At 39.6% G+C, this 14,426-nt stretch overlaps 1 protein-coding gene across 6 annotated transcripts in view; it reads left to right on the top strand.

The window, feature by feature from the left end:
- Positions 1 to 14,426, top strand: part of LOC110146462 (Fc receptor-like protein 3) — a 49,776-nt gene that overhangs the window by 19,176 nt on the left and 16,174 nt on the right. For 4 of the 6 annotated variants that reach the window (XM_070467568.1, XM_070467567.1, XM_070467569.1 and 1 more), the window contains 4 exons: positions 5 to 292; positions 822 to 1,097; positions 12,695 to 12,973; positions 13,343 to 13,462. In XM_070467568.1, coding sequence (XP_070323669.1) covers positions 5 to 292; positions 822 to 1,097; positions 12,695 to 12,973; positions 13,343 to 13,462 — 963 coding nt within the window. The remainder of the gene's footprint in view (positions 1 to 4; positions 293 to 821; positions 1,098 to 12,694; positions 12,974 to 13,342; positions 13,463 to 14,426) is intronic. The other 2 variants (XM_070467571.1, XM_070467570.1) reach the window with 2 other exon arrangements.

Genomic DNA, 14,426 nt, shown 5'->3' with positions numbered 1-14,426 from the left:
CCAGGAATCCCTGTGTCTGATGTAAATCTAGAGATCCAGCCCCCTGAGGGGCAGCTTACTGAAGGAGAAAATCTGCTCCTTATCTGCTCAGTAGCCAAGGGAACAGGGACTGTCACATTCTCCTGGCACAGAGAGGGCACAGTAAGAAGTTTGGGAAGAAAGACCCAGCGTTCCTTGTCGGCGGAGCTGCAGATACTCACTGTGAAGGAGAGCGATGCTGGGAGATACTATTGTGCTGCTGACAACATTCACGGTCCTGTCCTCAGTAAACTGGTCAGAGTTACACTGAGCAGTAAGTTTTCAATTCCTTCTTTCAGCCTCAGTTCACAGCCAGGATTTAGCTTATCAATTTGCCATGAAGCTCTTTGGAAGGAGGCAAAGGAATAGAGGTATAAAGATTTAGAAGCTAACTAATGAATGGCAAAGATGACAAAAGCTGAAGACATCTTATGTCTTGTGGAGCAAACTGAAAACAGTAGTAGTGATGAAAGCAAAATCATCTAAGATTACTCATCATGGTTCAGTCGGTATATCTATATTTAGACTTCCCTGGTAGCTTAGTTGGTAAAGAATCTGCCCTGCAATGCAGGAGACCAGGGTTTGATCCCTGGGTTGGAAAGATCCCCTGGAGAAGGAAATGGCAATGCTGTCCAGTATTATTGCCTGAAAAATCCCATGGATAAAGGAGCCTGGCAGGCTAGTCCATGGGGTCATAAGAGTTAGACACAACTTAGCAACTAAACCACCACCAGGCTTCTTGGGTTTGGTTACGAGTCTGGCACAGTATCAGAGTCCTCTGACAACTCTTTTGTATCTTTCAGTTCCAGTATCTCGCCCTGTCCTCACCGTCATGTCTCCTAGGATGAAGGCTATGGTGGGGGATGTGGTGGAGCTTCACTGTGAGTCCCAAAGTGGCTCTCCTCCTATCTTGTACCGATTTTATCATGAGAATGTCACCCTTGGAAGCAGCTCAGTTCCCTCTGGAAGAGCAGCCTTCAAATTTTCTCTGACTGTGGAACATTCTGGAAACTACTCCTGTGAGGCTGAGAATAGCCTGGGGGTCCAGCACAGTGACAGGGTGATTATCAGTGTCACAGGTGAGTAGGATATGTCTACAGCAGTTACAGACAAGAACAGAGTATGTCCTTTCCTTTGGGCTATTTGCTGGTGTGACATTCCATCAGATGCCTTGTTTTTCTGCCTCTACTGGAGAGTCCTGGGATTCTTTCTTCTGACAATACATTCAGGAAGTTAGGCCATTCCTAATGTTTTTCCTACATTTCTTGAGATGATCATATGGTTTGTATTCTTCACTTTATTAATATGGCATATCATGTTGATTGGTTTGAAAATGAACCATCCTTGCATACATGGAATAAGTCCCACTTGATTATAGGGTGCGATCTTTTTAAAGTATTGTTGTGTTTGGTTTACTAATAGCTTGTTGAGGATTTTTTGTGTCTATGTTATGTGAGATAATGGCCTATAATTTTCTTTGTCTGGTTTTGGTATCAGAATGCTGGCTTTGTAAAATGTCAGGAAGAAATCCATTCTCTTCAGTTTTTTAAAAAATATTTTGAGGAGAATAGGGTTTAAATCTTTTTGACTATTTGGTAGAATTTAACCTGTGAAGTCAATGGGCATGAGCTTGAGTAAACTCCAGGAGCTGGTGATGGACAGGGAGGCCTGGCATGCTGCGATTCATGGGGTTGAAAGAGTCGGACATGACTGAGTGACTGAACTGACTGACTGACTGAATGAACCTGAGAAGTCATCTGATCCTGTGTTTTTTTATTCTTGGGAGTTTTTGATTACTGTTTTCCTCTTTACCAGTGATTGGTCATTCAAATTTCACTTTTTATGGTTCAGTCTTGAAGGTTGCATGATTCTAAGAATTTGTCCATTTATTCTAGGTTGCCCAATTTGTTGGCATATCAGTTTAGTTCAGTTCAGTCACTCAGTCGTGTCCAACTCTTTGCGATCCCATGAACCACAGCACATCAGGACTCCCTGTCCATCACCAACTCCCGGAGTCCACCCAAATCCATGTCCATTGAGTCAGTGATGCCATCCAACCATCTCATCCTCTGTTGTCCCCTTCTTCTCCTGCCCCAAATCCCTCCCAGCATCAGGGTCTTTTCCAATGAGTCAGCTCTTAGCATCAGGTGACCAAAGTATTGGAGTTTCAGCTTCAACATCAGTCCTTCCAATGAACACCCAGGACTGATCTCCTTTAGGATGGACTGGTTGGATCTCCTTGCAGTCCAAGGGACTCTCAAGAGTCTTCTCCAACACCACAGTTCAAAAGCATCAATTTTTCAGCCCTCAGCTTTCTTCACAGTCCAACTCTCACATCCATACATGACCACTGGAAAAACCATAGCCTTGACTAGATGGACCTTTGTTGGCAAAATAATGTCTCTGCTTTTTAATATGCTGTCTAGGTTGGTCATAACTTTCCTTCCAAGGAGTAAGCATCTTTTAATTTCATGGCTGCAATCACCATCTGCAGTGATTTTGGAGCCCCCAAAAATAAAGTCAGCCACTGTTTCCACTGTTTTCCCCATCTATTTGCCATGAAATGATGGGATCGGATGCCATGATCTTAGTTTTCTGAATGTTGAGCTTTAAGCCAACTTTTCCACTCTCCTCTTTCACTTTCATTGAGAGGCTCTTTAGTTCCTCTTCACTTTCTGCCATAAGAGTGGTGTCATCTGCATATCTGAAGTTATTGATATTTCTCCCAGCAATCTTGATTCCAGCATATATAACTGTTCATAATATTCTTATATCCTCTGTATTTTTGGACATTCATTGTTATAGCTCCTCTTTTGCTTCTGATTTTATTTATCAAAGCTTTGTTTCATTTTTCTTAGTGAATCTAGCAAAAGGTTTGTCAATTTTTGTCCATCTTTTAGAAGAAGCAGGTCTTAGTTTTTATCAATCTTTTGTATTTTGCTTCTAGTGTATATGTCATTTCTCTTCTAATCTTTATCATTTCCTTCCTCATACTGACTCTGGGCTTTATTTGTTCTTTTCTTAGTTCCTTTATATGTAAAGTTAGATTTTTTATGTCATATTTTCATTTTCATTTGTCTTCATTTTTTTCATTTCTCCTTTGCTGTCTTGTTTGACCCAATAGTTGTTCCTCAGCATGTTATTTAGTCTTCACATATTTGTGATTTTCCAGATTTCTTTTTGTGGTTGATCTCCAGTTTCATACCATTGTAATCAAGAAAGATGGTTGATATGATTTCAATCTTAAAGTCATTGAGACTTGCTTTGTGTTCCAATATATGGTCAATCGTTGAGAAAGTTTCATGAGCAACTAAGTATGTTTATTGTACTGCATTTGAATGGAATGTTCTATATAAATTTATCAAGACTCCCTGGTCTAATGTTTCTTTTAAGGCTGTTATTTCCTTGTTGACTTTTTGTCTGTATGATCTGTTCATTAATGTAGGTGAGGTGTTATAGTTCCCTATTATTATTGTGTTGCTCTCCAATTCTCCCCTTAGGTCTGTTAATAATTGCTTTGTATATTTGGGTGCTGCTATGTTAGCTACATGTGTGTTTATCACTGTTATATCTTCTTGGTGAATTGTCCCCTTTACCATTACATAATATCAATTTTTTTCCTTTGTTACCTTTCTTGGTTTGAGGCCTATTTCATTTAATATGAGTATGACTACACCCACTTTATTTTGGTTGCCATATACATGGAGTATCATCTTCTATTACTCTGTCTAGCCACTCTATGTCTTTTGATTGGTGAATTCAATCCATTTACATTTAAGGGGATTATTGATAAAGGAGAACTTTAGTGCTGTCCACTTTATCTTTTATTTTCTGGTTGCTCTATATCTCTTTTTTCTCCTCTTAAGGTTTTGCATGTCATCTTGGTTTTGTGGCTTTCTATGATATTTTTCTCAATTTCCTCTTTTTTTTTTTTTTTTTTTTTTTGTATCGCTGCTTTAGATTTATGTTATGTGGCTACCTTGAAGTTTGCATAAAACCTCTCATAGATAAAGTAGTCCATTTTCTGTATTCTGGCCTGGAGAATCCCATGGAAAGAGGAGCCTTGGTGGGCTACAGTCCATAGGGTCACAAAGAGTTGGACACAACTGCTGCACACACTGCTAACAACATTTTATTCTCCTTTACCTATGTGAGTTCTATTCTTTCCCTCTTCCTTTTTTATATTTTTCTCTCAAATTATCTCTTTTTATGTTGTGAGATTACTACAAAATTAAAGTAAGCAATAGTTGTTTTTTTTTTTTTTTTTTTTTTTGCTTCCCCCTTTTACCTTTATGCTATAATAAAGTATTTAAAGCCTTTTCTGAGTTCCAATTTTCTGATTCTATATATAACTTTCTTCAAAGTATTGTATATTTTTGCCCTTTTGTTTTTAGTAGAGAGCTTCTTTAAACATTTGTTATAAGCAGAACCAGTGTTGATGAATTCCCTCAGCTTTCATTTGTCTGGGCAGAGCTTTGTTTTTCCTTCACATACGAATAATAACTTTGCTAGAAAAAATAGTCTTGAGTGACACTTTTTATTTTTCAGTATTTTGAGAATGTCACTCTATTCCCTCTTGTCCTGTAGAGTTTCTGTTGAGAAACCTGATCATAGGCTCATGGGGATTCTCATGTAGGTACCATCTTTTTTTCCTCCTGGCTGCCTTAAAAATCCTTTCTTTGTCATTGACTTTTGACAATTTTAACATAATATGTCTTGTGCAAGGTCTTTTTGCATTGAGATAATTAGGTGTTAGCTTCATCAATTTGTATACCCAATTTCTTTCCCAGGTTTGGGAAGTTCTCAGCTATTATTTGTTTAAATATACTCTCTCAGTTATTATTTGTTTAAATATAACTGAGAGACTTCCCCTTCCCCTGTATTCTCCTGGGATACCCCTTACTCTAATGTTGCCTTTTCTGAGTCATATAGCTTCTGGAGAATTCCTTCATTTTTAAATTATCTTACTTCTCTCTCCTCAAATACTTGTAGCATTTCTAAATTTCTATCATCAAGCCTGTTAATTCTCTCTTTCATACAGTCTAATCTATTTCCAAAGCTTTCCAAGGCATTATTCTTAACATTTACTGAGTTCTTCAATTCCAAAGTTTCTGTTTGGCTCTTTTTTTAGAGTTTTAGTGTCTCTGGTTTTTTCTTTTTCTGTTTGCTAGTTTTATTTCTGAGCTCGTTAGTTTGGCTTTCTGATTTTTCTTGCAGCTTGCTGAGTTTCTTCATGAAAGCCATTTTGAATTCTTTCTCAGTTAGATCATAATATTTTATGACAGTAAGTTTGGTTTCTGGAGAACTGCCATTTTCTTTTTGTGGTACAGCGTTACTGTGATTCTTCATGGTACTTGAGTTTTTCCTCCGCTGGTTCGTTTGATGTTGTGTTAGAAATTAGAGGCCTTTCTTTTGTTTTCCAGTAGTTGGTGCTATGGCATAAGTTTTGTTTTCTCACACCTAGGCTTGCTCTGGTTATATAGTCCCTTTCCATCCTCCCACGTCTCTGCAAAAGGTGTGGCTCTGGTATCACTTCTTGTGTCTCTGGGGTTAGTGCCGCTTTGCCCCTGGAAGTGATGCATTATTGTCACCTGGGGCCTCAGGGTGGAGGGCTCTTCCCTCATGTCATCCCCTGAGTCATCGTTTCACCAACGCAGGGAGAAAGAAAGGGTAGGAGAGGAGCCAGGGTGAGACTGGCTCCTCTGCCTTGTCTCTTGTTAGAAAGTTTGTGGACTCTGATGCTGCAGGTTAAGAGGTAGGGGCCAGAACTGGGTTCATGGGGAACCCATTAAAAAATGAGTAAAGGACTTGAATAGGCATCTCTCCAAAGAAGATATATAAATGGCTGTAAATACACACACACACACACACACACAGACACACACACACACACACACACACACGGTGCGCACGTGCTCAACATTATTCATTATTAGGGAAATTCAAACCAAAAAAAAAGCTACAATGAAATACTACCTATACTCATTAGGATGGATACTATAAAAACAAAACAAAACAGAAAATAACAAGTATTGGCCAGGATGTGGAGAAATTGGAGTCCTTGTGTAATCCTTGTGAGTGATCACATCGTCATGGTTATTTGGGTCATGAAGATCTTTTTTGTATAGTTCTTCTGTGTATTCTTGTCACCTCTTCTTAATATCTTCTGCTTCTGTTAGGTCCATACTATTTCTGTCCTTTATTGAACTCATCTTTGCATGAAATGTTCCCTTGGTATCTCTAATTTTCTTGAAGAGATCTCTAGTCTTTCCCATTCTATTGTTTTCTTCTATTTCTTTGCATTCATGACTAAAGAAGGCTTTCTTATCTCTTCTTGCTATTCTTTGGAAGTCTACATTCAGATGGGTATATCTTTCCTTTTCTCTTTTGCTTTTCACTTCTCTTCTTTCTCAGCCATTTGTAAGGACTCCTCAGACAACCATTTTGCCTTTTTGCATGTCTTTTTCCTTTTTCTTGGGGATGGTCTTGATCACTGCCCCCTGTACAATGTCACAAACCTCCATCCATAGTTCTTCGGGCACCTTGTCTATCAGATCTAATCCTTTGAATCTATTTCTCACTTCCACTGTATAGTCACAAGGAGTTTGATTTAGGTCATACATGAATGATCTAGTGGTTTTCCCTACTTTCTTCAATTTAAGTCTGAATTTTGCAATAAGCAGTTCATGAACTGAGCCACAGTCAGTTCCCAGTCTTTTTTTTTTTTTTTTTTTCTGACTGTATAGAGCTTCTCCATCTTCGGCTGCAAAGTATATAATCAATCTGATTTCGGTGTTGACCATCTGGTGATGTCCATGAGTAGAGTAGTCTTTAGTGTTGTTGGAAGAGGGTGTTTGCTATGGCAGTGCATTCTCTTGGCAAAACTCTGTTAGCCTTTGCCCTGCTTCATTTTGTATTCCAAGGCCAAACTTGCCTATTACTCCAGGTATCTCTTGACTTCCTACTTTTGCATTCCAGTCCCCCTATGATGAAAAGGACATCTTTTTTGGCTGTTAGTTCTAGAAGATCTTGTAGGTCTTCATAGAACCGTTCAACTTCAGCTTCTTTGGCATTAGTGGTTGGGGCATAGACTTGGATTTTTGTGATATTGAATGGTTGGGCTTCCCTGATAGCTCTGTTGGTAAAGAATCTACCTGCAAGGCAGGAGACCCCAGTTTGATTCCTAGGTTGGGAAGATCTTCTGGAGAAGGGAAAGTCTACCCACTCCAGTATTCTTGGGCTTCCCTTGTGGCTCAGCTGGTAGAGAATCCACCTGCAATGTGGAAGACCTAGGTTTGATCCCTGAGTTGGGAAGATCCCCTGGAGAAGGAAAGGCTACCCACTCGAGTATTATCGCCTGGAGAATTCCTCGGACTGTATAGTCCATGAGGTCGCAAAGAGTCGGACATGACTGGGCGACTTTCACTTGCCTTGGAAACAAACAGAGATCATTCTGTCATTTTTGAGATTGCACCCAAGTACTACATTTCAGACTCTTCTGTTGGCTATGAGGGTTACTCCATTTCTTCTAAGGGATTCTAGCCCAAAGTAGTAGATATAATGATCATCTGACTTAAATTCAACCATGATGGTCCATTTTAGTTCACTGATTCCTAAAATGCCAATGTTCACTCTTGCCATCTCCTGTGTGACCACTTCCAATTTACTTTGATTCATGGACCTAACATTCCAGGTTCCTATGCAATATTGTTCTTTACAGTATCAGACTTAACTGCCATCACCAGTCACATCCACAATTTGGCACCATCTCTTCATATTCTTTCTAGAGTTATTTCTCCACTCTTCTTCAGTAGTATTTTGGGTACCTACTGACCCAGGGAGTTCATCTTTCAGTGTCATATTGTTTGCCTTTTCATACTGTTCATGGGGTTCTCAAGTGGTTTGCCATTCCCTTCTCCAGTGGGCCATGTTTTGTCAGAACTCTCCACCATGACCCGTCTGTCTTGGGTGGCCCTACACAGCACGACTCATAGTTTCATTGTGTTAGACAAGGCTGTGGTCCATGTGATCAGATTGGCTAGTTTTCTGTACTTGTGGTTTTCATTCTGTCTGCCCTCTGATGAATGAGGATAAGAGGCTTATGGGAGCTTCTTGATGGGAGAGACTGACTGTGGGGGAAACTGGTCTTATTCTGATGGGTGGTGCCATGTTCAGCAAATCTCTAATCCTACTTTCTGTTGATGCGCAAGGCTGTGTTCCCTCTCTGTTGTTTGGCTTGAGGCCAAACTGTCGACCCACACCTCCACCACAGACTCCTGGACACTCACAGGCAAGTCTGGCTCAGTCTCTTGTGGGGAACAAGACAGGGGAGTGGGGCAAACACTGCCTTTCTCCTGGTGCACACAAGGTTTCATTTGTGCCCTCCAAGAGCCTATTTCCCCAATCTTGTGGAAGTTCTGTAATCAAATCCCACTGTCCTCCAAAGTCAAATTCCCTGGGGGTTCTCAGTCCCTTTGCAGGATCCCCAGGTTGGGAAATCTGTTGTGGGTCCTAGAACTTTCTTAACAGTGCAAGAATTTCTTTGGTATAATTGTCCTGCAGTTTGTGGGTCATCTGCTCAGCAGCTCTATGGTGGGCCTAATGGTGACCTTCAAGAGGGCTTATGCCACATGCTGCATGACCCAGATCTGCTGCAGCCAGCCAGAGTCCCTGTCCCCGCAGCAGGCAACTACTGACCCATGCCTCCACAGGAGATACTCAAACTCTCAAAGGCAGCTCTGGCTCAGTCTCTGTGGGGTTTCTGGGTCCTGGTGCACACAAGGTTTTGCTTGAGCCCTCTGAGCATCTCTGGTGGGTATGGAGTTTGATTCTAAATGTTGTGTAATTTTGGTGGGAATGTAAAATGATGAAATCACTATTGAGACCACTATGGAAGCGCCTAAGAAAATTAATAATAGAGCTACCATATGACGCAGAAATTCCACTTGTGAGTTGTTGTTGTTGTTCAGTCTCTAAGTCATGTCTGACTCTTTGTGACCCCATAGACTGCATCACATCAGCCTTCTCTGACCTTCACTATCTCCCTGAGTTTGCTCAAACCCATGTCCATTGTGGCAGTGATGCCATCCAACCATCTCATCCTGTCACCCCCTTCACCTTTTGCCCTTAGTCTCCCCCAGCATCAGGGTCTTTTCCAGTGAGTCAGCTCTTTGAATCAGGTGGCCAAAGTATTGGAGCTTCAGCTTCAGCATCAATCCTTCCAATGAATATTCAGGACTGATTTCCTTTGGGATTGATTGGTTTGATCTCCTTACTCTCCAAGAGTCTTCTCCAGCACCACAGTTTGAAAGAATCAATTCTTAGGTGCTCAGCCTTCTTTGTGGTCCACCTCTCACATCTGTACAAGACTACTGGAAAAACCATAGCTTTGACTATATGGACCTTTGTTGGCAAGATGATGTATCTGCTTTTTAATACATTGTCTAGGCTTGTCATTGTTATTCTTCCAAGGAGTAAGCATCTTTTAATTTCATAGCTGCAATTATTGTCTGAAGTGATTTCACAGCCCAAGAAAATGAAATCTGACACTGTTTCCTCATTTTCCCATCTATTTGCCATAAAGTGATGGCACTGGATGCCATGATCTTAGTTTGTTGAATGTTGAGTGTTAAGCCAACTTTCCCACTCTCTTCTTTCACCTTCATCAAGAGGCTCTTTAGTTCCTCTTCACTTTCTGCCAGTAAAGTGGTATCATTTGCATATCTGAAGTTGTTGATATTTCTTCCAGCAATCTTGATTGCAGCTTGAGATTCATGTAGCCCAGCACTTCATGTGGTGTCCTCTGCATATGAGTTAAATAGGCAGTGTGATAATATGCAGCCTCAATGTACTTCTTTCCCAATTTTGAAGCAGTCCATTATTCCATGTCCAGTTCTAACTGCTGCTTGTTTTCCTGTGTACAGTTTTCTCAGGAGGCAGGTGATGTGGACTGGTATTTCATCTCATTAAGAATATTTCACAATTTGCTGTGATCCACAAAGTCAAAGGCTTTAGCATAGTCAGTGAAGCAGAAGGAGATTTTTTGTTTTTATTTCCTTTCTTTTTCTATGATCCAGTCTATGCTGGGAGTTTGATCTCTGGTTCCTCTGCCTTTTCTAAATCCAGCTTGTACATCTGGAAGTTCTTGGTTCATGTACTGCTGAAGCCCAGCTTGAAGGATTTTGAGCAAAATCTTGCTAGCATGTGAAATGAGTGCAATTGTACAGTAATTTGAACATTTTTGGCCTTGCCTTTCTTTGGGATTGGAATGAAAACTGACCTTTTCCAGTTCTGTGGCCACTGTTGAGTTTTCCAAATTTGCAGGCATAAAGAGTGCAGTGCATTAACAGGATCATCTATTAAGATTTGAAATAGCTCAGCCAGAATAATATCACCTCCACTAGCTTTGTTTGTAGTGATGCTTCCTAAGATCCATTTGACTTCGCAGTTCAGGATGTCTGGTTCTAGGTGAGTGACTACACCATCATGGTTATCTGGGTCATTAAGACCTTTTTTGTATAGTTCTTTTGTGTATTCTTGCTACATTTTCTTAATCTCTTCTGTTTTTGTTAAGTCCTTGCCATTTTCATCCTTTATTGTGCCTATCTTTGTATGAAATATTACCTTGGTAGCTCCAGTTTCCTTAAAGAGATCTCTAGTCATCCCCTTTCTATTGTTCTTCTGAATACTGCTCACCCTCCACAAAAAAGAAAAAAATTGAAAATATATTCTCACAAAGACATTTGTATACTCATGTACAGAACATTATTCATAATAGCTAAAACACGGAAACACCCCAGGTGTCCATTAAAAGATAAATGGTAATCAAAATATGGTATACACATGACATGGAATTTATTCAGACTTATAAAGAAAGAAAATTCAGATACATGCAACAACATGGATGAATCTTGAGGTCATTATTGTAAGTGAAATAAACCAGTCAAAAGTAACAAATACTATATGATCCCACTTATATAATATATTCAGAGTAATCAAAATCATAGAAATAGAAAGTAGACTGATGTTTGTCAGGAGCTGAGGAGAAGGAGCATAAGGACTTATTGTTTAATGGGTATGTAATTTCAGTTTTACAAGAAAAAAGTTACGGAAATTGATGATGGTGTTGGTTTCACATTGTTATGAAAGTATTTATATCACTTCACTATACACTTAAAAAGTTTATGGTGGAATATTTTAAGGTATGTATGTATATTTTACAGCAATAAAAATTGAATAAAAATATATGAAGTGGTGACATGGTTGAAAACGCAAACTGAGGTGCACAGACATATAAAGACTTACCCCTGAGACCCTTAGCATTTGGCCCAAGTCATTGTATATGGTAAAGGATATACAGAAGGGCAAAACTCAAGCTATCTGTTTGAATTTTACAAAAGCATGACTTGGCATTTCTACCCAAATGAGACCACTGATGCCACCTGCCTTATAGCCAGCAGATGGTGCATTTTTGAGTTGAATTATACCCATTCAACTGATTGTCTCCATTACCCCTCTCCTTTACCCTATCTCAGATGCAAAGCTAAGCTCTAGATCCTTGCCAAACTTCTCTTGCCAATGAAGCACACCATTTATATCTAAAGCACTGCACACAGCCTGGTTTACCTGGGTTTCCTCACAACTTAACAGAATCAGCAATCTTACAGTTCACATTTCACGTTAATTAATTATTGATGAATAATTCCATATATTAATTTAAAACATAATGATTTTCTGTGTTTTCTGGCTTCCCTATTTCTATAATAAGAAATTAAAATGGAAATCTTTGTTGCTATTTCTGTATCTGGATATTTTGGGGCCAAATACAGATTAATTTACTTATCCACTTATTCACTAATTATTGATAAATTATTACATGCCAAGGCAAAATTCTAGCAGTTGGAAATACAAAAATGAACAAAGAGTTAAGTCCTCATTCTTATGAAGCTTACATTCTATTGGGGGAATCAGATATATAACAATGATAAATAGATAGATACATAGGAAACAGATTGATAGATGTTAGTGCTAATGATAAGTAGAAAAATAAAGCAAGGTAACTGAGTAGAGGATACTTCAAACAGGTGTGGATGTCTAGGTTTAAAGTTAAGTCTCAGAAATTAATAATATGGAGCAAAAAACCTTGCTTCTAGTAATTATTCCTATCAGCAACAGTAGCTAGTATTTATTGAGCGCTTTACGTACGTGATTCTTACTATTACCTCCACTTTACAAAGGAATAAACTGAGACTTGGAGAAGGTAAAATGTTTTAAAACATCAAGATCACAGGGCTAATAAAGGGCAGTGAAAGTGTTATTCACTCAGCTGTGTCTGACTCTTTGTGACCCCATGGACTGTAGCCCGCCAGGTTCCTCTGTCCATGGAATTCTCCAGGTAAGAATACTGGAGTGGGTAGCCATTCCCTTCTCCAGGCCCAGGGATTGAACCTGGGTCTCCTGCACTGCTGGCAGATTCTTTACCATCTGAGTCACCAAGGAACTTGAGTTTAAATCCTTTCTCTGCCATTAATAAAGAGCAGAGATGGGATTTAAGTTCAGGTTTTCCTGAATTCCAAGTCCATGCTACTAGTACTGAACGATGCTGGATATTTCCTTTATTAAATTATTTTGCACTTACTTAACCAAGACTGCTCATAAGCTGTGCTGCCTTTTTCAGTTCCAGTGTCCCATCCTGTTGTCACCTTCAGTCCTGCTGGGACCGAGGCTGTGGTGGGAGATGTGTTAGAGCTTCACTGTGAGGCCCAAAGAGGCTCTCCTCCAATCCTGTATTGGTTTTATTACAAGAATGTCACGCTGGGGAGCAGAGAGGCCCCCTTTGGAGGAGGAGCATCCTTCAACCTCACTCTGATGGCAGAGCATTCCGGAAACTTCTCTTGTGGGGCTGACAATGGCCTAGGGGTACAGCACAGTGAGATGGTGATACTCAGCATCATAGGTAGGTTGGTGGTACCCGGGCTACAGGTTACATTTATAGTCAACAAAATATTTCTCCAATAGGCTGTACAAATCCTCCCAATGTCAAAGAGTTATTAACATGAAACCAAGGCTTGGGGCTTCTGGAGATTGGTACTGATTTCGTGGGGACAGGGGAGAGAAAAGAAATAACTTTTAATACTAGATTCTGGTAATCACTCTCCCTATGTTATTATTTTGAAAATGCAAATTATACTGGAAATGATTCCAGTTGAGAAATCAGAACCTGGCAAAAACCTGTCCTAATATATAGCTAGTCCCCCACCTACATAGTTTTTGTCTGGATGAAATGTATTTGGCACTGAACTCAAATACAGGTCTCTTCACTTAGGACCACCCAGTAACAAAACATTCCTTATCACTGTGGGAGTCACCGCAGGGCTACTGAGCATCCTTGGCCTTGCTGCTACTGCTGCTCTGGTGCATCACTTCAGGACCCGAAGGAATTCAGGTAAGTGGCTATATCTTACTCTTCCATGTTGTGACTTTTGCCATTGCTATTACTATTTCGACTTGTGTAGTCTATCCTACAAAGGTTGATTATTCTTTTCCAAGTACTGATCACACAGATTGGTAGAGATAAAAAGGCAGAACAAATTTCTTAATGAAGTTGTTATTCCATGTGTTTCATTTGAATTTTAAATCAGAGAGTAGAGTTTTGTTTCCATTTAAAAATTAGAAAGTTAAGTATTTACTGTTCCAACCTCAGTCCAAAGCTTACTGAAAATAAAAAGAATGAAAGAGAAAGCCCTTCATCTGTAAAAACAACAGAAATAAACAATAGCCATAGGTACAATCCATAAACTCATATATATTTAAATACCATTAAATTCAGTGATATTTAGATAAAATTAAGAAATTCTGAGAATGAAATTAAAATTTCAGTTTCTGATTGTTGCTATTATGTGTGTGTTAGTAGCTCAGCCATGTCCAACTCTTTGTGACCCTGTGGACTCTAGCCTGCCAGGCTCCTCTGTCCGTGGGATCCTCCAGGCAAGAATACTGGAATGGATTACCAGTTCCTTCTCCAGGGTATCTTCCCAACCCAGGGATTGAACGGGTTTCCCACATTGCAGGCAGACTGTTTAACTTCTGAGCCATTAAGGAAGCCCCTTGTTGCTAGTATATAGAAATTCAATTGATTTTTCTATATTGGTCTCATATCCTACAACTTTGCTAAGCACACTTACTAGTTCCAGTATTAGTTTTGACGATTTCATCAGATTTTCTACATAGATGACCAAGTCATCTATGAATAAAGATAATTTTATGCCTTCCTTTCCAATCTTGATTCCTTTTTTCTTTTTCCTTAGTGTACTGCCTAGAACCTCCTGCACTATGTTGAACAGAAGTGTTAAGAGAACAGACATCGTTGTCTTGTTCTTGAGCTTAGGGAGGGGCAAGTATTTGAACTT

The sequence above is a fragment of the Odocoileus virginianus genome, chromosome 5, assembly GCF_023699985.2.
Source record: "Odocoileus virginianus isolate 20LAN1187 ecotype Illinois chromosome 5, Ovbor_1.2, whole genome shotgun sequence".
In the NCBI taxonomy this organism is placed as follows: Eukaryota; Metazoa; Chordata; class Mammalia; order Artiodactyla; family Cervidae; genus Odocoileus; species Odocoileus virginianus.
This window is presented reverse-complemented; position numbering and strand designations above follow the sequence as displayed.